Source organism: Panthera onca, chromosome B1 (assembly GCF_046562875.1).
Source record: "Panthera onca isolate mPanOnc1 chromosome B1, mPanOnc1 haplotype 2, whole genome shotgun sequence".
Lineage (NCBI taxonomy): Eukaryota > Metazoa > Chordata > Mammalia > Carnivora > Felidae > Panthera > Panthera onca.
In genome coordinates, this window is record NC_138342.1 from 34,851,707 (window position 1) to 34,875,717 (window position 24,011).

The window sequence follows — 24,011 nt, forward strand, 5'->3', positions numbered from 1 at the left end:
AAAAGCAATAGCAGCATAAAAGATGAGTTTTGGGGGCTCCTGGGTGGCTCAGTCGGTGAGGTGTGCGACTTCAGCTCAGGTCATGATCTCACTGTTGGTGAGTTTGAGCCCCGCGTCGGGCTCTGTGCTGACAGCTCAGAGCCTGGAGCCTGCTTCAGATTCTGTGTCTGACTCTCTCTCTCTGCCCCTCCCCTGCTCATGCTCTGTCTCTCTCTCTTAAAAATAAATAAACATTAAAAAAAAAAAGATGAGTCCTATAGGGGACACCTCGGTGGTTCAGTCAGCTAAATGACCTTGATTCAGGTCATGATCTCACAGTTCATGAGTTTGAGCCACTTGTGCTCACGGCTCAGAGCCTGGAGCCTGCTTCAGATTCTGTGTCTCCCTCTCCCTCTCTCTGCCCCTCCCCCACTTGACTCTCTCTCTCTCTCTCTCTCTCTCTCTCTCTCTCTCTCTCTCTCTCAAAAATAAACATTAAAAAAAAAAAAAAGATGAGTTGTATAGTATGGCAAACACCACTTCTCACAAAATACAGTTCTGCTGAAATAAGCATTCAGATTTGCTTGGACCAGGATCGATATCCAGAATGAGTATCTCATGCTTAGAAGCGTGCATACATTTAAGAGATCACTTCTAAAAGAAATGAAGCCAAAGCCTTCCCATGCCAGGGGCTAGTTACTTCATGTTTTCATTAGCTGCAAAAAGGTTCACAGATCATACCAGCTTCCTGGAAGTAAACCAAAGAGGAATTAGGATTAAAAAGTGATTTCCGGCAGCAAAGAGGGTCTTTAAGACATGTGGAGGCTTCAATTTCCGTATGTCGGAGTGCCAGTCTGTAAGCTAATTGTGTCCCTTGCCCTGTCCTGGCCTTGAGGACGTGGCTTAGTTCTGATCGTGGTTTTATTTTCTAAGCAGTTTAAATTCTGGGCATGGGACCCAGAAGAGGAACGTCGGAGACAGGAAAAATGGCAGCAGGAGCAGGAACGTTTGCTCCAGGTAGGACTGGGCTTACTGCTTTGTTTTTTTCCATTAGATGATGCCCTCATCGTTACTGTTAAATAAGTTTTTAGCACAGGAAAGCATGGAATTGGATTCTTCTCAGAAGTTGGTGAGTCTAAGGCCATTCCCTTGGTACCAGTGCAACAGTGTGCTGTGTCTGAGTCCTCCTGCCAGAGTTTACACTGATGAACACAATGAAAAAGCATTTCACTTAAAAAAAAAGAAAATCCAAGGGGGCACCTGGCTGGTTCAGTCAGTAGAGCATGTGACTCTGGATCTTGGGGGTTGTGAGTTTTAGCCCCACGATGGGTGTAGAGATTACTTAAAAATAAAATCTAAAAAGAAAAAACCCAAGTATTAGGGGCCAACCCATCCATTCATCACCTCCTTAGTTGCCAAGTTCCAGTCCAAGTAGCAGTGGGGATGAATGATCAAAAAACTATTTGGTAACATACATGTGAAATAAAATGTGGCCTGGGTCTTGTTCCTTCAGTGGAAATGTTTGCTCCATGTTTGAGTAAAGGCTGCTCATTTTTAATCCTAGAAACCTTTCGGGAGTAAATTGATCATGGTGCTGCTTGTTCCAAGCCAGTTTTGTAGAGTAATGAGGATTCCAAAAGTAACCTACTAATCTTAGAAACTAACCTGAGTACTTGCATGTGCCAAGAACTGGCATATTTGTTGGTGCTTGATACATCTAATTTAATCCTCATAAAACTCTTCAAAGTATGCCTTATAGTCCAAGTATGCAACTGAAGAAACTAAGTTTCAAAGAAGTTAAGGTCAGACAGCTAACAGTTGTTGAGCCTGGTTTCAAATACAAGTCTGTATGAGTTTAAATCTCATGTTCTTTCTGCTGTATTCCAACTAGTACTGATTTTACCAAAAGAGCATAAAGAAAAAGAATGTTAAATCTCATTAATTTTGATGACTTTAGGCTGGTGTGTTTTACTTCTTTTTCCTTATCTTTTTGCTTTGACCGTCACTCTTGGCTTAATTCCCAGGGGCTGGGAGCAGGGGTCAGTTTAGATAGGTAGTTAATTATAGTATAGCTTTAGGTCTGCCAGTTAAGTTTAACACTTTTCAGAATTGCCCAGGGTTAAATCTTTAACCCAACATGCACAGGGATAAATACCCACATATTAGTGAGAACCCAGATTCAGCAAAGTCCCAGAACTGTGGGGACTTTCAGGTCCACTGGGAGACCCCAGACCAGCCATGGGCATCTACTGTTCCCTTGGAACTCAGATGCCCATTGCCCAGCTAAGTGGTGAACAGCTAAGAGTCAGAAATCCCACAAAGAAGACAAGCAAGCGTGCTTCCCAGGGTGGCACTCTGTCACTTACAGTCTCCAAGGAGGCCATCGTTACAGATGCAGACATATGTGTTATTCTTATCCCACCAAATTGTTACGCAGCGTGGCACTGCAGGGTTGTGAGCTTTGGGGCAAGGTGCCTGTGCGAGCCTGCCGGTGTGGGCACGCGTGTGTTCACGCATGTGTCCACACATGTGTGCACGTGCTGGTGTGTGTACATGTGTGTGTTGGTATGTGCTGGTGTGTATGTGTGTGTGTGGCATAGATGTATGGCATCTTTCACTCCCTCACTCAGTTCATCCTCCTGGTAAGGGAAGGATGTGATGTGAGCTCCTAGAACCAATAAGCCTAAGCTTTGCTTGTTTTTCAGTTTCTGTTAACTGTTAGAGTCTGTTTCCTCTCTCTGAAAGGCCCCTAAAGTTCCTCTCAGAAACTTTATAAGATTAGGTTTTGATAACAACATTTTTACCTAGAGTTAAAAGCTGGCCATGGGTTGGCCAACAATGGCTTTTCCAGAACATTAATAAGAACATCAGGCTCCAGGCAATCCCAGTAGAGCCCTTTTGCTCCTAAGATAATGACATCACAGGTGATACCTGGAGGAAATCTCAGTGCCTTCTCCAGCAAGATAGAAGCAGACTTGTTTTAGCCTCAGAGAGAAGATTGACAGTAATTAGACTAAAATATTCGACTGTGTGTGGTACACTTCAGTGATGCCTTTGTCTCTGGCATGTCACAGGCACCATTCCCAAGACATCTGGGGTGTCAGCTCCCATTTTAGGCACTAATTTTAATCTCCATTTATTCATTTCTTCTAGTCAGCTGTCCAAGGGACTCCAGGCACATTTTTGAAGCCATCCTTATTCAGAGTGTTTTTTTCCCCCAGAAGTGGTGACTGGTGTTGTATTGTTTCCGAAAACAGTAATGGCAGTTCTGATGCTGGAGCCTTCTAATGGGCTGTTTACAAGCTACTCTTAATTCAGAAGTTACTTAAACCTGGGAAGATTCCATTCCGGGAGAATGGCTACAAGCAAAGAGTAACTCAGCTACTCAGCTAATTATCATCTTGTCCACTTTGGACCTTTCTGCATTGTGTGTCTTGAAACCCACAAGGTTTTTTTGTTGTTGTTTGGTTGGTTGGTTTCTGGTTTGTCTTTTTTTTTTTTTTTTTTTAATTTTTTTTAACGTTTATTTTTGACACAGAGAGAGACAGAGCATGAACGGGGGAGGGTCAGAGAGAGGGAGACACAGAATCCGAAACAGGTTCCAGGCTCTGAGCTGTCAGCACAGAGCCCGACACGGGGCTCGAACTCACAGACTGCGAGATCATGACCTGAGCCGAAGTTGGCCGCTTAACCTACTGAGCCACCCAGGCGCCCCTCTGGTTTGTCTTTTATCAGACCCTCTCAGTGGCAACATATTTCTATTAGTGAAATGGCAACACTCCTCTCTGAAGGGCCCAGTAGAAACAAACCATCAGTTTAGTCTACCTCCCAGGACAAAAACCAAGTGAAGGAAGATCTTACAGTCTGGAGATAGTCTTGTGATAAATTGTTCATGGTGGTTTAGAAGTGGGAGAGAAATGTCCCAGTGATGTACGTGTGCCACGGTCAGTTCAAGAACTATCTGTGGAAATTCTGTAACAGGAGAGATACCAGAAGGAACAGAACAAGCTGAAAGAAGAGTGGGAAAAGGCTCAGAAGGAGGTGGAAGAGGAGGAACGCAGATACTACGAGGAGGTAGGAAATTCCCAAGAAGGAATTTGACTTGTAGTTTTGATTCCTCAGATTCTATCAACGCATTTTTTGTCCGTGGTACCTGTATGCATGCGGCTGTGTCTGATTCTCCTTACCCACAGCCTAGCCCTGTCTACTTCTCCGAAGAGTCATCTCCTATAGACTCTGAAAGACCACAATTTCCCCCAAATATAGTTTGTGGTAAGGGCATGTTGAGTCACGGTCAGGGGCGACAATATAATTTTATCTTTTCTCTATGCAGAGAGTCAGATTCTTGATTTACCTTAGAGAGATGACATGAAAGTATTTATTTGTGGGTTGCTTTGAGGAAAGCATGTTTGGGAGTAGTCAGTTCATTTTGGGAGGATGATTTTGGTAGTGAGGCTAAGTGGATCCTTCCACTGCATTCACTGTATGGCACTAGAGAGATTTGGAGGGAGGAGAATTTGGTTTTGTCTCATTTCTTTAGAAACAAACCAGACCACATCAGAGAATTAGAAGGGAGCTACATTTAATGTATATTATCTAAAATTTGTTTATGATTAATTTTCTGAATTTATCTTTAATAATTTTTCTGCATAATCTGATCCCTAAAATCATTTCCAATTAGGCTTCTTGAATCAGACTAAGTAATTCACAAAGACTTTGTTTTTCTAAACCAAATGCTAATTTCTAAATCGTTGCCCATAGAAAGTGGTATCTGATTTACATGCTTTTGGGAAATAATACCTTTTGTTTTTAGTGCCCTGCTTCTTTGCACATAATTCCAATATTCTTTTCCTAAAGTTCCTTAATGAAATTTTTCTCTTGACAAATATGATTTTATATTTTCTCCCTTTCATTAATTCCTATTCTTCCCTTTAGGAGCGCAAAATAATTGAAGACACTGTGGTTCCATTTACTGTTTCTTCAAGTTCTGCAGACCAGCTGTCTACGTCCTCCTCTGTGACTGAGGGCAGTGGGACAGTGGTGAGATCATAGATTAAAAGCAATTTGTGAGGGATGCCTGGGTGGCTCAGGTGGTGGAGTGTCCGACTCTTAGTTTTGGCTCAGTGATGATCTCACAGTCATGGGTGTGAATCAGGCTCTGCACTGAGCATGGAGCCTGCTTCAGATGCTCACTCTCTCTCTCTCTCTCTCTGCCCCTCCCCTGCATTCTCTCTGTCTCTCTAATTAAAAATATAAAAATTAAAAATAAAATTGGGGCACCTGGGTGGCTCAGCCAGTTAAGCCTCCAACTTCGGCTCAGGTCATGATCTCGTGGTTTGTGGGTTCGAGCCTCGCTTTGGGCTCTGTGCTGACAGCTCGAAGCCTGGAGCCTGCTTTGGATTCTGTGTCTCCCTCTCTCTCTCTGCCCCTCCCCTGCTCATGCTATGTCTCTCTCTCTGTCTCTCTCTGTCTCTCTCTCTCTCAAAAATAAATAAATACTTTTAAAAATTTTTAAAAATAAAAAATAAAAATAAAATAAAATCAATTTGTGAAATGAATAAACCTAAATAGAAGTACTAAACAATAAGGCCAAGTTTCTTACCGGTTTAAATCCAAGACTGGCTATTTCCCTGGAATCATGTCAGCTACTATGTGGCCATGGTCAAACTCCAGAGACACTTCCTAGGGAGCAGTAAAATCATTACTGGGGCCATGTCTGCTCCCACAGGCTGGCAACCAAAGTCTCTCTGCACTGGCTGGCAAGGTCCTGGTTAGTGGGACCCCGTGCTGGAATGTCCTTCTTACTCCCCATCATTCACTTCTTCAGTAGACATGTATTCCTCTCTGCCACACCGTACGTTCCTTTGCACCACATAGTAGCAACAGGATACCAACAATATGCTCTCCCACCAGCTTCCATGAAAGTTGCTTCTAACTCACTCTTCCGATTCCACATGAAATTTATATGTGTCTTCAGGGGCTGGAGACAACCTAGAAAGGCCGGTCTACCTCCATATCCTACCAGTAAGATGGTGGAGATATGAAACTGAAGTCATACCAAGACTTGAATAGTCCGTAATCTGTGTAAAAAAAAAAACATATTAACTCATGGGCACTAGAAAGCCAAGACTCCTCTGACTTTATTTTGAAAGGTGGGTTTTCTAACCAGTTCTCTTTCATAATAACTATCGAGAGAGATCCAGATTACACACTTATTTCAAATCACTGGAAATCAGTTACCAATCAGTTAAATTAGACAATTGTTTTTTTTAATTGTAGGCAATGTGATTGAAAAAATTTTTCAAATATCCCATGGCCAGAGATGAGTGTTGTCCAGTGTGTTTAAAAACTATAGTCAATATTATCCTTGTTTTCTCCATTAGAATAAAACGGACTTGGAAAACTGCCGAGAGGAGGAACAACAGATAAGACAGAAGAAACCACTCCAAGGGGACAAAAATGATTTATTATTGCTCAAGACCAAGGAAGGTCATTCACTGGAGGGAAAGGGCAGGTATGAACTGTACCAGGCTGTCCATCTAAATGTGCAAAGCCAGGCTCTACCCATTCGCTCCCAGAAAGGGCACCCATTTCTAATGCAAATCATATTCAGCTTTGAAATTATCATTCCAGTAATACATTACATATTGCTTAAACACATTCTAATAGCTCTGAAGTCAGTCTGAGGAAGGGGAGATAGTATAGATCATCAAAGGAACATGCTGTCACTTCAAAGCTCCAAATCTAAATATCGTTCACCTGAAATGGTTAATGTGTCTGGAGGGAGGGAGGTTGAAATGAGGCCCTAGGGTCTTACCCACTGTGGTTTTACTGGACTTTGCCACTATCCTCTGAGGTGCGAGAAGCTACATTTATTCTGGGTGACAATATAAAGGATAACTAACACATTGGTTGTGGCTAATCACCCCACCCCGTGGGTTCCACTATGTCCCATGGGAGATCAGAAAAGGACACGAAGAAACCCGTGGAGCATTCAGAGCTGGCTCAAACTGGAACAGAATCCAGTTGTAGCTATCGGCTATAGTGAGTGTATTCCTAGAAGGAAGGAGCCCACAGAATCCCAGGAAGCTGGCAGTACCCTGCCACCAGCAAGTTTTTGTGAGACAGATGTTTGCTTCTGGGACTTTGAGATACCAGGGAGAGATTAGCAAGCATGCCAGGATGTGTGTGCATGCACATGTACAAGCGTGCATATATACAGCATGTGTATCCACACACAGCATCCTCAGAGGGACCCGAAGGCATGAAAGGCTAAGCGTCAAAGATGGTCTAATTTGGAAGTGTGGCTGGGAGCTGGGCTCTTCTGGTGGGATTTGCTCTGAGAATTCTCCCATGTCCATCAGCTGGAAGACCAGTTGAATTGTGGACATAGGAGCTTTAGGCCCAGGTCCAGAGTCTGCAGAATCTCTGGAATATCATGCCTGTTTCCAGTTAACGCTTTTCAAAGGAACTTCCAAGTGTCGTGCAATGAAAGCCACTACTCGGGAATATCTGAATGAAACCGCCAAGCATTATACATGGATTTGCACTGGTTCTCCAGACACTCCCTGTCATCTCCTGAAACTTGTTTTTCCCAGAAACTTTCTTAAACCTCCTCCGTCTCTCCTTCCTTGGCATACAGAATCTACTGCGAGGCCAGTGATTAGTATGGGCTGCCCAAATCCTATGCGGCCTAAGTGATTTCTACAATAAGTCCTCCCTCATGAAAATCTGGGAGATTCCAGTTAGCCCTGGCATCCCTTGATATTATTGGAAGAAGAGCTTTATGGACAGGGAGGTGGGGAAGACATCAGAAATAATGGTTTCCAAGCTTATGAAACTGGTGGGACATGAAAATGTGCAGCATTGTCCAGTGTTTTAAGTCCACTTTACATCTGGTTTAAAATGAAAAGAATAGGGGCACCTGGGTGGCTCAGTCGGGAAGTGTCCAACTTCAGCTCAGGTCATGATCTTGCAGTTTGTGAGTTCGAGCCCTGTGTCAGGCTCTGTGCTGACAGCTCAGAGCCTGGAGCCTGCTTCAGATGCTGTGTCTCCCTCTCTGTCTGCTCCTCCCCCACTCACACTCTGTCTCTCTCTCAAAAATGAATAAGCATTAAAAAAATGAAAAGAATAAATAAACATTTAGTTAGTCCCATTTCTGTTTTCATATTACAACTGGTACTTCCATGCCCTAAGGGATAGGATACGTTTACTTCATTTGCTTTCATTTCTGTTCTGAAATATACTGGTTTGTCTTAACAGCCTAACTCAAGGGGCCATGGCTCATTCTAAGAGTCCTGTATCAAAAGGAATCCATCAGGACCGTCAGCTGGATACAGAAACTGGAGCCCTACACTGTGGGATGAACCCACAGCTAGCTCAGGGTAAGAATGAGTGTTTAAACCCAATGATTAAATTATTGTAAGCCCCGTAACATGGTTCAGACAGGTGTGACCTCTGCTGACTGCAAGCTTCTCTCCTAGCTTATGTTAAACAGCACAGTGAATAGATTCCCACCAGGGTGGGCCCAGAGTCTAGATGAACTCCCCGTAAGACCACAGCAGGCATTATTAGCACATTAAAGAAAGGTGACATACAAAGCACGAGGGTGACCTTATTGAACACTAAGTTTATGTTCTTTACTTGGCCTCAGATCCATCCCAGAGCCAGCAGGTATCAAACCCACCAATGCACATTTTAGAAGATGTGAAGCCAAAAACCCTCCCTTTGGATAAAAGCATTAACCATCAGATCGAGTCTCCGAGTGAAAGGCGGAAGTGAGTAGCCAAATAAGACGCATGTGGAATTCCTTTTGTTTGCTCTTCTTTAACTAACAACGGGAAAAGTAGGATGAGATGGCAAGATGTCAGCAGCATTTTTGTGCTTCTCTCCATTGACTCTGAGTGACCAGATAACAAGTATTTATGGATGTTTGAGACAGTCTTCTTGGCAAGTACATATTCACTCTGATTTTTATCAATCTGTCAGAGCAAAGTAATGTTTTTAACCCACAAATCTAAACACTGGGAAGAGTTTACAGGCCTGTTGTATTATGAATTTATTTAAGTGAGTTAAACTGTCTCATAGACTATCAACAAATGTTCTTTCAAGGAAAAATAAAACTTTTTCTCTCATTTACATGCTGTCCCATTAAGTAACTACTCCAGGTTATATTCTAAGTTTGCAAAAACTGTATTATTTTACAATAAGAATAGTTCCTATCATTTTTGAAGCATGTCAATGTATGAAAGTGTGTTGAAGCGTTTACATATCTCCCCTCTTTTTTATATGCATTTATTCACTGAACTCTTCCAATAACTTTACTGGGTTATGGTTTCCATTTTACAGACGAGAATCTTGAGGCTCATCCAAAGTATTTGACTGGTTAAGTGGTAAAGGAAGTCAAAATAAAGCCATAGTTCCACTATAAGATCATATTTGGATCAGAGGTTCTTGTAATCAGTTCTTAAAAACTAGATTCTACCTAGAACCAGACCACCTGGATTCAAACTTGAACTCTGCCACTTGCCTGCAGAGGACTTTGAGCAAGTTACTTCATCTTTCCCTGCCTCAGTTTCTTCATATGTAAAATCAAGATAATATTAGTACCTGCCTCAGGGGGTTTCATGCCTGGAAGATAGCAAATGTAGAGCTATGCAGTGCGGGTGGTGGTGGTGACTCGTTTGTAAGTTCACCTTTTTACCTTATTTTTCATGTTACACTTTTTTTCTCAATGACGCATTTTCCCTTTTCTCTTACATCTAACCAGTTTTGTTTCCATATGTTCCAGCGACATGCAAAATCAATAGAAGGTCACATCACAGAGAAGTAATCATTATTGTTGCTGATTCCTGTGTGATTTTCAATCTTTTTTTTTTTTTAACGTTTTTATTTATTATTGAGAGACAGACACAGAGCATGAGCAGGGAAGGAGTAGAGAGGGGAGGAGACATAGAATCTGAAGCAGGCTCCAGGCTCTGAGCTGTCAGCACAGAGCCCGACATGGGGCTCGAACCCACGAACTGTGAGATCATGACCTGAGGTGAAGTCAGTCGCTTAACCAACTGAGCCACCCAGGCGCCCCGATTTTCAACCTTTTTTAAAGGCAATGTACTTATACTTTAGGGTATTACATGCAAATCTGATACTCTGGAAAAGACACACTCTCCCTGAGGAGGGAGGTTTGAGTGGGCAGCGCTTCAGGGAGTTTTTCTGCAAACGGTTTGAAGACAGATGGACTCGTCTCGTTCACTTGTTCACTTCTGTGCTGGTGCTTCTCTTTTCTTCCTTCTTTTCTGTGTTCTGTCCCTTTCTTTACAAATGAAATTAACTTTTTAAAAACATTTTTAATGTTTATTTTGGAGAGAGACAGAGAGACACAGTGTGAGTGAGGAGAGGGGCAAAGAGAGAGGGAGACACAGAATCTGAAGCAGGTTCCAAGCTCTGAGCTGTCAGCACAGAGCCTGACACAGGGCTCGAACTCACGGACCACGAGATCATGACCCGAGCAGAAGTGGGACACTTAACTGACTGAGCCACCCAGGTGCCCTTAACTTTTTAAAAAATATTTATTTATTTTTGAGAGAGAGTGTGGGAGTGGCAGAGAGAAAAGAGAGGGAGACACAAAATCCCAAGCAGGCTCCATGCTGTCAGCACAGACCCCAACGCTGGGCTCGAACTCACAAACTGCCAAGATCCTGACCTGAATTACCACTAGGACACTCTGTTGTCTTTTATTTGGTTGTCAAGGGAGTTTTGTTTTGTTTTGTTTTAATCTAAAATGTTTTTTTTTCTCGTGGGATGGGCTTCTCTTTATTTCTCATAATTTTTGGCTCCTTTACCATGTTACAGGAAAAGCCCTCGAGAGAATTTCCAGTCTGGGCACTTGTCCCCCTGTTCTCCCACCCCTCCTGGCCAATCACCAAACAGGTACAAGAGGTTGGAAAGCCTTTCTGAGGCTGCTTGGTTTTGCCTAGAGCCTGCTGAGCATGATTTCAACCAAATAAGTGCTTGCCAGATGATTTTAAGAGAGTTGTCCATCTACCTCTCTTGCTACACACACACACACACACACACACACACACACACACACACACACACACAGAGACAAGAGGAAAGAATACAGTCGCCATCCGCCTGCAGATTTTCTCAGCCCATGATAGAAAAGGCCAAGTGTATGATGTTGGCACGGATTTGGCCATAGGGCTTTAATTACATTGTGCAGACCTGCAATCTAATAATAAAATCCACTAGACAATTGCTGGGCTCCTCAGCCGGCGCCTCTCCCTCCGAGTTGGCCTGGTCCTTCTAGGCAAGGTCTGCTGATGGCTCTTACAGTGAACCGGGCGGGGGCTAGCTGCGAAACTTCATCCTTCTCTTTACCCCACTCAAGCTCTGTCGTGATTGCTTCTGGACATTAATTGGGCCCCATGATATTCTTAAAAGCTGCCTGAGTTCCCATTCACGGGAGAGACGAATCGCTGAGTACTCAGATGTTTTCTTTGATTTGGAGATTTCATTTAACTACCGGATAAGAGGGAAATCCTAATAAATAGAGTTTGCTTGGAGCAACTCTTCCTCTTTTCTTTTGTCTTCCTTTCTGTTTCTTCAGTTCCTCTGTACCCTGTTGGCTTTGGAATGAAATGTCAGATTTTTAAATGTCTTGTGTAATTCCAAGAGCTTTCCAGACAGTAGGCATCGTTGCAATCGGATCTCAGTCGTGGGAAAGCTGCCTTAGAGGACAGCCCTCTAGTGCTGTCCGCGGGGTCCCATTCTAGTCCGGTGGTGGGCCCTGTGCTAGAGGCTGCAGGGTAGCAGAGATGGGGGAGACTCGGCCCAGGCCCTCCAGCTGCTTACAGTGCACAGAGACAGCTAGTGCCCAGCTCATGGAGGCACAGAGTGTTTGCACTGGAAGAGGTGGTGGGTAGATAAATCCAGTCCTCTCGCTTTAAAAATGAAAGGGAAACCCAAAGTGAGTTCTTTACACCAGATCATAGAACTTGGTGACAAGAGCATAGCGTAGGTCTCGTGTCTGCCTGGTACCTATTGGGACGTATCACAATTGCTTCTCTATTTTTAAACAACCACAACAGTTTTTTTTTCTTTTTCTTTTTTAATTTTTCAATGTTTATTTTTGAGAGAGACAGAGTGCAAACGGGGGAAGGGCAGAGAGAGAGGGAGGGAGACACAGAATCCAAAGGAGGCTCCAGGCTCTGAGCTGTCAGCACAGTCCCCGATGTGGGGCTCAAACCCACAAACTATGAGATCCTGACCTGAGCTGATGCCTCACCAACTGAGCCACCCAGGAGCCCCCCAATCTTTTTTTCTTAATAAATTAAAAGAAATGCCCTAGTGGGCCAATGAGCCAATTATACAACATTTTAAAGCAACACTGAAACCTTAGTGGAGCTAAATTTGATGATCTTTTCAGACTTAAGAAAACCTATGATAAATAACATTGAATCATTTCAAGGCATTTAATCATTGTGGTTGAATAGACACAACATAGACTTCTTAAAACAAATAACTGAAACACACACACACACACACACACACACACACACACACACACACACCCCAAATTCCATACCATCGTGGAAGCCTATTGTATGTAGCAGTTGTTTGCAACTCATCTCTAATGCTTAATTCCTGCTCATTATCAGTTCAGTAATCGCCATTTCATTAATGACATAAACATTTTTAAAATCTGTGGTTTGTTTTTCTTTTTTTTACATGAGGCTACATGTTTGTGTGTTTGACCAACTATTCTAAATGAACATTTTGTTATTACGTATATTTTGAAACCTAGGTCTATCAGCGGGAAGAAGCTGTGCTCGTCCTGTGGGCTCCCTTTGGGTAAAGGAGCTGCAATGATCATTGAGACCCTCCAGCTCTATTTCCACATCCAGTGCTTTCGGGTATGTAAGCACCACTCTCCTCCCCAAGTGCAGCTCCGTGATGTCTTCTGGCATCGTTCTGGGCTGAGAAAGTACCTCCTGGAAACCCTGACATCCTTTGCTTGGAAGGCCAGCCCCTCTAGGTTGTACAGAAGTGCTGTTCTTGGAGCCCATCCTTCAGGATGAAGCCGTCCTCCAGCACATCCCTCTGGGATATCGGGCAAGAAGAAGCAAAACCAATTTGCGCAGTGTCTTTCCAAGACTGTTTTCGTTGCTAAAGAGCATATACTCCAGCAGGAAGCAGAGAAAGCCACCCTGGCAGGACAATGATACCTCTGAATCTGTGAAGGTCATGTGGATTTATTTGGAATATAACATCTTCGCTGCTTCGGACACTCAAGTGACTTAACGTCAAAGGGTTTTTGCCTTGACTTCATGAAAGATGTTCTGTCAATTAAATGGTTAATAGCTAGTTGCAGAATTGTAGGTCTCCGAATATGCCTCTGATGACAGATTGAATATCGCCCCCTCTGAGAAGCCGCCCTGCCCACCAGACTAAGTCAGCTGCCTGTGTTACAGGTCCTTAGAGAGCCTTTCATGGTCCTTGTCTCTCACCTTTTTAAATGTGTAATTATCATCTCCTCAAATAAACTGTCAGCTCCATAAGGGACAGCTCACCACGATTTCCTCTGAACCTGGCAGAGATGGTGTCAGTAAATAGTTTTCAATGAATGAGTTGATAAATACATTGAAAATGAGGAAGCCTACGTTCTAATCCCAGATCCCCCGCTAGAAGGAGGTGCGCTAACCACTTCTAGCTCATTTATTACAAAACTTACAAGTTGTGCTGTATCAGCATTTCCTTTTTGTTTTCCACTCATGGACACAGTTCAAGTTAATATCTAGTTTTGAAGCTAAACCCTCAAACTCTAAACAAGAGTCATTTCTTCCTCTGCATTAATCTAACACGCTTTCTTTTCCCCTCTTGAATTTTGTTCTGTTTCTTTGTTGATAGCTTTTTCAGCTATGAAGTAAACTTGCATGGGTTTAAAATAACTCCCGCTTTACCTATTAGCTCAGAGAAAGTGAGTGAATTACTGATGTTATTTAATAATCTAGCAGTAATTACTGGAAAGTAAGACTTATGGGCAAAACACTACATGGATACTTAATTAGACTCAATTTATCAGTATTGTCATTGTAAAACGAAGCTAGACAATGTATATCCTAAATTGTCTCAGAGTGTTTTGAGGCTCAAAGAATATACTTTTTAAAATTTCATGACAATGCCAAGATAACATGTTCCAACACCAGTTTGTTCTCAGAGACCTTCTCTGAACTTGAAATAATCCAGATGGCAGAGAGTCTTTGCAGTTTCTTTTTTTTTTTTTAATTTTTTTTTTCAACGTTTTTTTAAATTTATTTTTGGGACAGAGAGAGACAGAGCATGAACGGGGGAGGGGCAGAGAGAGAGGGAGACACAGAATCGGAAACAGGCTCCAGGCTCCGAGCCATCAGCCCAGAGCCTGACGCGGGGCTCGAACTCACGGACCGCGAGATCGTGACCTGGCTGAAGTCGGACGCTTAACCGACTGCGCCACCCAGGCGCCCCGAGTCTTTGCAGTTTCTTAAGGGATTGGAGACTTGCCTTCTTAGCTGTCAAGGCCTTCATTCTAATTATTCACTTCCTGGAGCTGGTCTGACGTTTAAGGCACATCACCTCTTAGATTTATCCCCCAACCCCTGCGAAGTCGGAGCTTCTCACGTCATTGGGATGAAGCCTTCCTCTGCCCCTGGTGACCTCGGAGCATGAGTCTGAGGCTGGCCCTCTACTTGGGAGCTGGGTCTTAACGCCCCCCACACACACCCCCGCAAGAGGCTGGCCTTTGAACCAACCCCCATTGCCACTTTCTCTGCTCCAACCAGTGCAGTTTAGCCCCCAGCCTCCTCCTGCACTCGGGCTGACTTTGCTAAGAGGCGTTCTATTCCCAGCGGGTTTGTTACTCTGGGTGTTACTGCTTTTAGTGTGGAAATGTAAAGTGGAATCGCTGTTTCCTAGTAATCCTGATCCGGTAGAACAGGCCAACAATTCTGGAAAGCATTTAAAGATTATTCACAGACAAGTGTCAACTGATAATCCATTGGTCGTGGGTTCATCTGTTTGAAGTGGCTGTTCTGTCTTGATTTGGGACCAACCTGACATCACCTACCAGCTTTACAGCCCTGAACAAGTCAGGGAGCCTCTGAACCAGTGTCCTTCTCTGTAAAATACAAGGAGTTAGGATAAATTGCTAGAAGCGTGTTGTGGCTGTAAGTCAGCTCGTGGTGCAGCATCTAACACAACAAATGTGGAGGTTGTACAAGTGATTGTTGTGTATTTGTGGGAACCACAGCTAAGCATTATAAAGAAATGATTTCTCGTACACCTTGTAAGTTCTGTTCTTTCTGCCCTACAGTGTGGAATTTGTAAAGGACAGCTTGGAGATGCAGTAAGCGGGACGGATGTTAGGATTCGAAATGGTCTTCTAAATTGTAATGATTGCTACATGCGATCCAGAAGTAAGTACTGGGGTGTGGGGAAGGATGCTTCAAAATGAGTGAGTGCGATCACATGCCTCTTACAGAACCCAATTTAGGAATTCAACCTCCTCATTGATTGACATACCTACTCTGAGGGTAAGATTTATTAGCATCTAGGTGAAAGAAACAGTAATGAAATAATCTCTGTTTACCATTTGTTTCCTACTGGAAGTGACATTTACTGTGTGGGCCAAATTCTTTTTATCCAGAAAAAAAATCTTTTTATCCATTAGTACACCAGCAGGTAAAAACTGTAGATTGTTTGAGACCTTGCTTGAGCTCACCATAGAGATTTGGGTGAGACAGAAGAAAGATAACAAGGTCTGTGAAACACTCCTCATTTGTAGAGGCATATCTTTAGAAGACCAGCACCATTTGGGATGGTTTAAATGGGAACAGTGGCTCTCCAGTGTTCATCAGATCAAGCACCAACTCCGCAATGTCTGCATTCCCTGCACTCAGGAGTTTCATGACATGATCTGGTTTTGTTCCCAACTGAATTAAAAGCTCCTTTAGAGACAAAATGATGGGTTCTACTTCTCTGTGAATCCCTACCCCACCTTCCTCCAAAACACCTGAGGACACAAACAGAGCTTGACAAATCCGTGCTTCCCTGAAGCTCCTTTGAGCAGCCTGCCCTCTGGTCATGTCTGGGTCTAAAACCATAGAAGGTTCTTCTTGGTTTTGAGGGCACCAGGGGGTGCTGTTGCCCAGCTGCTGTTCAGAAAATTCTGCAAGTAGCCAGTGGCTCGCCTCTGAATCCTCTCTCCATCATAAGTCCTTCTGCCCACAGTCCTTCTGGTGGGCAACCTAGATAGCAGGAGACTTCTAGCAAATTCAGTCAGAAATTCTACCTTTAAGAAAAAAATGGGAGTGAAGAGATGGAGTTTGAAATGCAAGAATCTTTTACCATTTTTCAAAGTAAGTGAAGGGACATTTTTGGTCTTTTTTAACAGGTCTCTAAATCTGCAAGCCTGAAGATTTTAAGGGTACAATTGAAATTAAGTTGTTTTATTGCTATAGATTTACTAAATTCAGAGAGGTATATTCCTATTTTAATAAATAATGGGAAATAAGAATTGGATCAAACCCAGGTGGTTTTGATCTGTGATAAACGTTTGACTTAAAATCAAAACAGTTCCAACTTTGAGCTTCTGCCCTCAAACTGAACTATTTATACCACATATTATATAGAGATATTAATTTTAAGCTTTTTAAAAATGTATATTTATTTTTGAGAGAGAGAGAGAGAGAGAGAGTGCAACCAGGGGAGGGGCAGAGAGGGAGAGAGAGAGAATCCCAAGCAGATTCCATGCTGTCAGCACAGGGCCTGACATGGGGCTTGAACCCACAAACCATGAGAGCATGACCTGAGGTGAAATAAAAAGCCAGACACTTAACTGACTAAGCCACCCAGGTGCCCCTAGAGAAAGTAATTGTATATAATATATCATTTATATAATATATAATATTGATATAAGATACAATATTGATATAATGCATAATATTGAATTTAATTTTATATTATGTATTATTCACATATGATATATATTAATCTTGAAAAATCTTGAAAAAGAGCTGAAGTCCATAAAATGATCAACAAAAAAACCAGTATACTGTGTATAATCTGTAAGTATACATATATATATAATATACTAGTAATTAAATATATTTATTTAAACTGTATTTTTGTTTGTTTTGTTTTTATACATTAGAATGGAGAACTAAATGCTTTCCTCCCAGATTTCAAAGTGATTTTTCCAATCCCCTTCCGTAAATTCCATACATTTTTCTCAACCTCTGTGAACCAGATGAATGTGAACCATAGAACCAGAAGAGGGCACTGTTAGGTTGAAGGACTGTTGAGCCAGATTTTAAACGTAGTGTAAATGTGAATTTCTTTCATAATTTAAAGTGCTTGAAGGATGTCAGCAGAGAACAAACCTGAACTTACCTCTGGGTGACAGTGACCTGTTTTCATCCAGGTTTTTATTTTGATTGAGACATTGGGTGACTCATTGTCATTTCTTTTGGAAACTAGGTTTTTGGATCTAGGCCAGCAATTTTTTTCTTGCGTATCTATAAAAAAATTTAACTGCTTTTAATTCCAAATCTAAAGACAAGAACCATGGAGTTGGAATAGTCTATAATTTGTGATAGTCTGGTAAGATGAAAAATTAAAAAGTGATTGGAGGCAGACTAACAGGATTTTTTTGGTTTATTTTATATTTATAATTAATATTTTCCCAGGATTGTTTTTCTTTGGATACTAAGAAGAAAGCAAGAAGGCTCATCACTTCCCTGCCTAGATCACTTCTATAGACATTCAAAAGAAAAAGTAAATAAAATTATGAATGGCATAAGATTAGAAAACTGGGTTGTTTAAAAAGATACCAAATTAAAAGTGAAAGTCTCCAAAATTAACCACTGTGAGAGAGGGACAGAGTGTACGTTTATATATGTGTACCCACACACATACACACAGATGCGTATGTGTGCAATACGTCTACCTACACACGTATTGTTTTCACAAAGCTAATCGCATAGTCAAATGTTCTGTTCATTTTGTGGCTCTTGTTTTTAACTTAATGATATATTAAGGCAGTTTTTTCATATAACATTCTTTCTCCACATTCTTTTCAAAGGCTTTTTAATTCCTGAATACCATCCCATTGTATGGACTTACCATAATTTAAAACTAATTCTCCATGAATGGGTGCTTTGGTTGTTTCCAGTTTTTAGATATTTTTGTAAAGGCTCCAGTGAACATCCGTGTATATATGTCTTCATGAACAGTTGAAAGCCTATCTGTAGGGTAGATTCTGAGCCATGGGACCGCCAACCATCATGTGCTTTTAAAATTTTCAGGCAACGTGTCCCATTATCTTCCAGAAAAGTGCACTTTCCCTGCAAAGTGTATGAGAGAGCCTCTTTCTCTCTCCATGCTGTGTCGCTTCTGGATATCATCAAACTTTTTAAATTTCCACTCTGTTATGTTAGAAAGAGAAAACCTCATTGCTTTGATCTGTATGTCTTTTAACTATAAGTGAATTTGAGCATCTCTTCCTGTGTTTATTGACCATTTATATTTCTTTTTTGCTATAAAAAATTAATCTTTCTTCTCTACCTTTTACCCATTGTTCTATTGACACTTGATCTGAATGACTTGATCTTTGTATATTAAGGAAATTTTCAGGGCACCTGGGTGGCTTAGTCAGTTGAGCATCCAACTTCGGGCTCAGGTCATGTCTTCACGGTTCATGAGTTCAAGCCCCATGTAGAGCTCTGTGCTGACAGCTCAGAGGCTGGAACCTGCTTCGGATTCTGTGTCTCCCTCTCTCTCTGTTCCTCCCGGATTTGTGCTCTGTCTCTCTCTCTGTCTTTCTCTCTCAAAAATAAACATTAAAAAAATTTTTTTAAAGAAATTTTCCCTTTATATTTGCTGCTTATTGCAGTTGTCATTGGTCTTTCCACTTTGTGAACTTTTTTCATAGAAAAGATTTTCACTTAAGGTAATTAAACATATCGTTAGTTAGTTAGTTAGTTTTTGGATTCTGGGTTTTGCTTCCTATTTAGAAGAACTTTCACCACTCCAAGGGTTTAGCTGAGATTTCTCCTAGAATTGTTATTTTCTTTTTCACATATAAGTATACAATCATCAGAAATGTATCTTAGGATAAGAAATGAGATAAATATCCAGACTTATTTTATTCCCAGTTGAAAGTCGTGCAAATATGATATAATAATCCCTTTCGTTCTCACCAATTTGAAATGCCAGCTTTCTCATAAACTAAGTTCCCATAAATATTTGGATCTATTTCTGGATGTTTTATTATGTCTTACTAACTTATTTTCTCATATTGTACAGTTTTAATTATTATAGCTTCATAATATGTTTTAATACTGAGTAATAATGGCCACTTTATCTCCAATTATTCTTTCCAATTTTTCCTAACTCTTCTCTCATGTTTATTTTTCCAGATAAATAGTAATAGTATTTTGGGCTAAACTTTCCTCAGCACATGACAGGGACAATGACCAGCATACCTGAGCATAGCCCTTACTTCTCTTTTGGTGTCAGAAGAAGAAAAATATAGCTTAAGAGTGAATAGTAGAGGAGGTAATAACTGGCTTGAGAAGTATAAATACACTTGAATTGGTTGAGTATATCCCAGATGCAATAAAAAGAGGCAGAATGGAAAGAAATGGCTAAAAATCATTTTTCTTTCTTTTTTATTTGATTTTGATCTGAGTTGCAAATAGGGGAGATGGGTAGATGTGAGAGGTGGTTTACATCATAGGCATTCTAAGTGAAACAAAATAATTTCATTGTGTGGAATAATAAAACCTGAATATATAATCCTATTTTCTTCAAGTAACTAGTCACATTTAAATGAAATTTTTCTCTTGGAGGGGAAAAACAGCATAACAGCATATTAAAATGCAATTCCTAAAAGCAATGTAAACAGTTTTTAAGTTCATATGTAAATGGGAATGGAAGTGCAAAACAAATTACCTGTCACAAATCAAGCCGTCACGTCACGTGGTTAACTTGTGCCATTTGTGCTTGGGTGTTGGATGACTGTGCCTCTGTGGCTGTTCCATCATTTACTCTGGTGAAATGCATTTAAAACAAAATCCCCGGGGTCTTTTCCAGTGTCACGATCGCCTCATTACAACTGTGGCGCCTAAAATGAAGGAGAAACTTTGTGAAGGTTTCAGCAGGAAATATGGAACCCAAACCATCCTTCGCCAGATAAAATACAAGATGCGCATTAAATTTTTTCTGCCCTATTAAATTTGAATTTCAGATAAACAATGACCTTTTTTTTTTTAGTACGTGTGTGTCCCAAATATTGCACGGTCAGGATTTAGCACAAATATCTCTCAACTATCACATGGGATATACTTACACTAAAACAATATTTGTTGTTTACCTGAAATTCAGATTTTATGGGGCGTTCCGTATTTTTATTTACTCAATCTAGCAATCCTATTTATAAAAGTTCACATGTAGATCAGATGCTACAGATGTTCAATGCTTTTATTCTTAGAGAAACCAAAACATAAAGAAACAGAGAAGAGAGATTATTTTCTTGCTTATTTGCCCCAGAAGACAATGTAGAAAACTTGATGAAGATCATCTGATTTAGGATGTTAAGTTCTGGGATGGGACTCAAGAAGGGCATTTCTCACAAGCTCAGGTGATGTCAATACTGCTTTTCCTGGGGCCACACTTTGAGTAGCAGAGTGAGACAAGATTCCCCTCCTAGAGAGAAGAGATTTGGGCATAGGTCATTCCTAATACTGGAAATGTCTAAATGTTCTGAGGCAAGAAGCGTGGAGTCCTTTAACCAAATGTTACTCTGTGTTCTTTGTCACAGGTGCTGGCCAGCCCACAACATTGTGACGTGGTTTTCAAGCCTCCGGATGACTCACCGTTTCTTTATTGAGAGTGTCCCCTGGCAACCGTTTAACAAAATCCCAAGTGCAGGGGCTTCTCGGCATTTATCTAATTTTTGAAAGGCTATTCCTAAAGGTGGTATCTGTTCTTTTGTAGCACAGTGTTTGTGTTCTTCCGGTTTTTGTTTTGGTTTTGGTTTCGATTTTGATTTTGTTTTGGTTTTGCATTTGCACAGAATATACAAAAGAATACTGAACTGTAATGATCCTGTAGTTCACAAAAAGATCTCAGCATGGGCCACCAGGCTTATGGTTTCAAATGTGTTCATTCTCTTCTCTGAGAATTAATGAGGTAAATGATACAATATACCTGTTTTATTTTAGTCTTTCTAGGAATCAAACACTTCATGTTTACAGAATGGAGCTGCAGAAAGTGCAAGGCATGCCAATTTTGAGATACGTGCTCCTCTAAGACAGAAGCATACGATTCATGCATTTCGGAAACTAAAAATCACATCATATAGCTCTGAGCTATAACTTGTTTTTAACGCAGAGACGCTAGTCTGATAATGTATACTGTAATCCTGAACCATTTGTTACTTACCTTTTGAGGTAGAAGTCATACCAATAAATTATTGCACCGTTAGTGTTAGATTTTGTGTGCTTTGGAAGTTACGTCATTAATATAGGCTGGTCTATATTAGATAAAGAGAACCCTCCCAATATCGGCTAGACATACACTCTGGGACATTGCCCAAGGGTAGGAAGAAACCATAGGGAAATATCTCAGTCCTCATTTCCAAAGTCATCACCAAAATCTGTGAGGAAGTTTAATCTTGAGAAGAGTGGTGGGCCAGTGATAGCCGTGAGAGCTTCGTTGCCGGCTTCTCTTCAGGCTGTAGATTGACTAAGAGACTCAATAGGGGGCATACGGAAGCTGTCATCAAGATCAGTCTGTCGTTAGGTGTGGCCACTGCGCACCCTTGCCTGCAAGTTCTCCTTGAGGGCCTGGAGCACAGGTGTCTAAAGAAAAGCATTAAGTCCCTCCTGGTAGGATCCGATGACATATGTTGTGATAAGCCACTGACGTGTGATCAGCAAGAACCTACAGTTCACATCGTGCCCCACCCACTGCAGTGGACGTCTGGTCTCTTCCATTCTCCTTTATCACCAACTCTCTTTACTATCGAGAATTCTGGACCTTGCTCCTGGAGACGTTTAGAGAGGAACTCTTGTGGAGAGCTGGTTTACTTTTTGCCCTGTGTGATGAGTTTCAGCTGGCCAAGAAAGGAATCAAGTTACTAAAAAGCATCACGTTTTAGGTCTCCAGGCTGTTTTCTTTAAGACTGGGGAAAGGGGAACTATTTATTCTGCCTTAAAATGATGGCAAATAAGTGAGGATGATATTTTGTGAATGTAGACTATGGATATACTCCTAATAGGTTAATGTAGTCATAAAAAGAGATCAAGTAGCTGTTTTTCTGTTGTGTAAGCAATAATTTTTTTCTGTGTCTTATTTGGTATGGCTAGCAATTATTTATTTACATGCTAGACTGTTCTCTGCATGCGGGTTCCATGTAAGTGCAGAAATTTCCTCAGCCACTGGAGGTATTTTGACCATTTTGTCATTTGGATGAGCTGTTGTTAGATTGAAATTTATACATCATTTCATTAAAAAATTGTGCCTTATAAAATGCAAAGCTGTTGCACATAGTCAGTGATGAATTATGGATGCAGTACATTGCGGAGATGAAGTCACTTCCAAGTCACCAAGACTTCCCATGGAGGTGTTTGCTGTCTTACAGGAAGAAAGAAAAAGAAAAGAAAAAAAAAAAAAGAAAAAGAAAAATAGAAAAAAAATTAAAAAGTAAAAAGTTTTGAAAATGTACAGATTAAGTTCAATATTTTGATTAACCACCTGCATGTTTTATTAAATATTTTGATAATGTGGATGTTTACACTTTGCATGATATTAGCAGAGTACTTTACCACAAGTAATGCACAAAACATGTACAATATGATCATTCATAACCAATTTTTATAGAATACTTTTTACATGTGGAACTCATCCGTTATGTAAGGATTATATGAATATTGCACATTCTCTTCTGGTTTCACAAACCCATTTATACATATTTCTTAGTGAGACTCATTGTACATGTATTGAAGCCTGAATCGAGTCAAGAAAAATAAAGCCCCATTCTCCCAACTGCGAAATGTGCTTTCCCATAATGAACAATAGTCACCAGCACAGAATAATCTCCAACATTTTCTAAATTCTAATTGCCAACTGTTTCTATTTATATTTGATTTAGATTTCATTTGGAGTCTGTTACATGGCAGCTTGGGCAGACTAGATCTTGTTTTTTCCAATGCAGCATAATGAGTATGATCTATTTCTTTTCAAATAATCTTTGAGATCCCAGGGAAAAAAAAAATGCTCTGCTCCGTTGAGCTACAATGTAAATGTGTTCGTTTAAAAAACAGATGAGGCAAGTGAGTGATTTATTGTTCCTGAGGAAATAGATCTGATTTTTTCCCCTCATACTCCAAAAGCTAGTCCTTTCTCTTCCTTAAGGAAAAATGGGTCACTCTTTGTTTTTCACTAGCAAATTTTCATGTCATTTCCCCATTCTTCCTATGTAGTGTTATTAATGCAATACATAATATAGTTATCTATACACAATGTAAGACTTAACAGACTGAAACAATCCACCTCATGTGTGAGTCCGTCCAAAAGATGTTACTGTTCTGGGTGGACCAATGTTCTATATCAGTTATACTAACCTTCATTTAAAATATTTATTCTAAAATGCCTCTGAGAAATAGTAAAAAAAAAAAAATTAAAAGTTGTCTAAAATGCAACAGCTTTTATAGTAAATGTACATTTATAAATAAAATACTCAAATCAACTTTGTATTCCATTAATTTGGAGGGGGGTTGAGGGGTCAGCTTTCATACTTGGGGAAGAGAGAATCAAGCCCCCCCCCCCCCCCCCCCGCGCTCTCTGGTAGCTTTTGGTCCAGGGTTATATGGTCAGATGATGGCAATGATACATATTTGCGTATGCATCTTGATGCGTTTTTGAGGTCAACTATTGAAGGCAAGTCAAACTTAGCAGCTGGTTGTAGGAGTCACTAAGGAAGTGCCTTG

General features: G+C 40.9%; 1 protein-coding gene across 13 annotated transcripts in view; it reads left to right on the forward strand.

The window, feature by feature from the left end:
- The window catches only part of LIMCH1 (LIM and calponin homology domains 1), a 327,502-nt gene extending 303,732 nt beyond the window's left edge, over positions 1-23,770 (forward strand). For 5 of the 13 annotated variants that reach the window (XM_060655154.3, XM_060655156.3, XM_060655157.3 and 2 more), the window contains 10 exons: positions 916-996; positions 3,961-4,053; positions 4,915-5,019; positions 6,363-6,493; positions 8,242-8,363; positions 8,633-8,756; positions 10,831-10,908; positions 12,788-12,896; positions 15,332-15,434; positions 20,840-23,770. In XM_060655154.3, the coding sequence (XP_060511137.3) occupies positions 916-996; positions 3,961-4,053; positions 4,915-5,019; positions 6,363-6,493; positions 8,242-8,363; positions 8,633-8,756; positions 10,831-10,908; positions 12,788-12,896; positions 15,332-15,434; positions 20,840-20,865 (972 nt within the window). In that variant the 3' untranslated portion in view covers positions 20,866-23,770. Of the gene's footprint in view, positions 1-912; positions 997-3,960; positions 4,054-4,914; positions 5,020-6,362; positions 6,494-8,241; positions 8,364-8,632; positions 8,757-10,830; positions 10,909-12,787; positions 12,897-15,331; positions 15,435-20,839 lie in introns of all 13 variants that reach the window. The other 8 variants (XM_060655158.3, XM_060655161.3, XM_060655162.3 and 5 more) reach the window with 3 other exon arrangements.
- Positions 23,771-24,011: the final 241 nt, after the last annotated feature.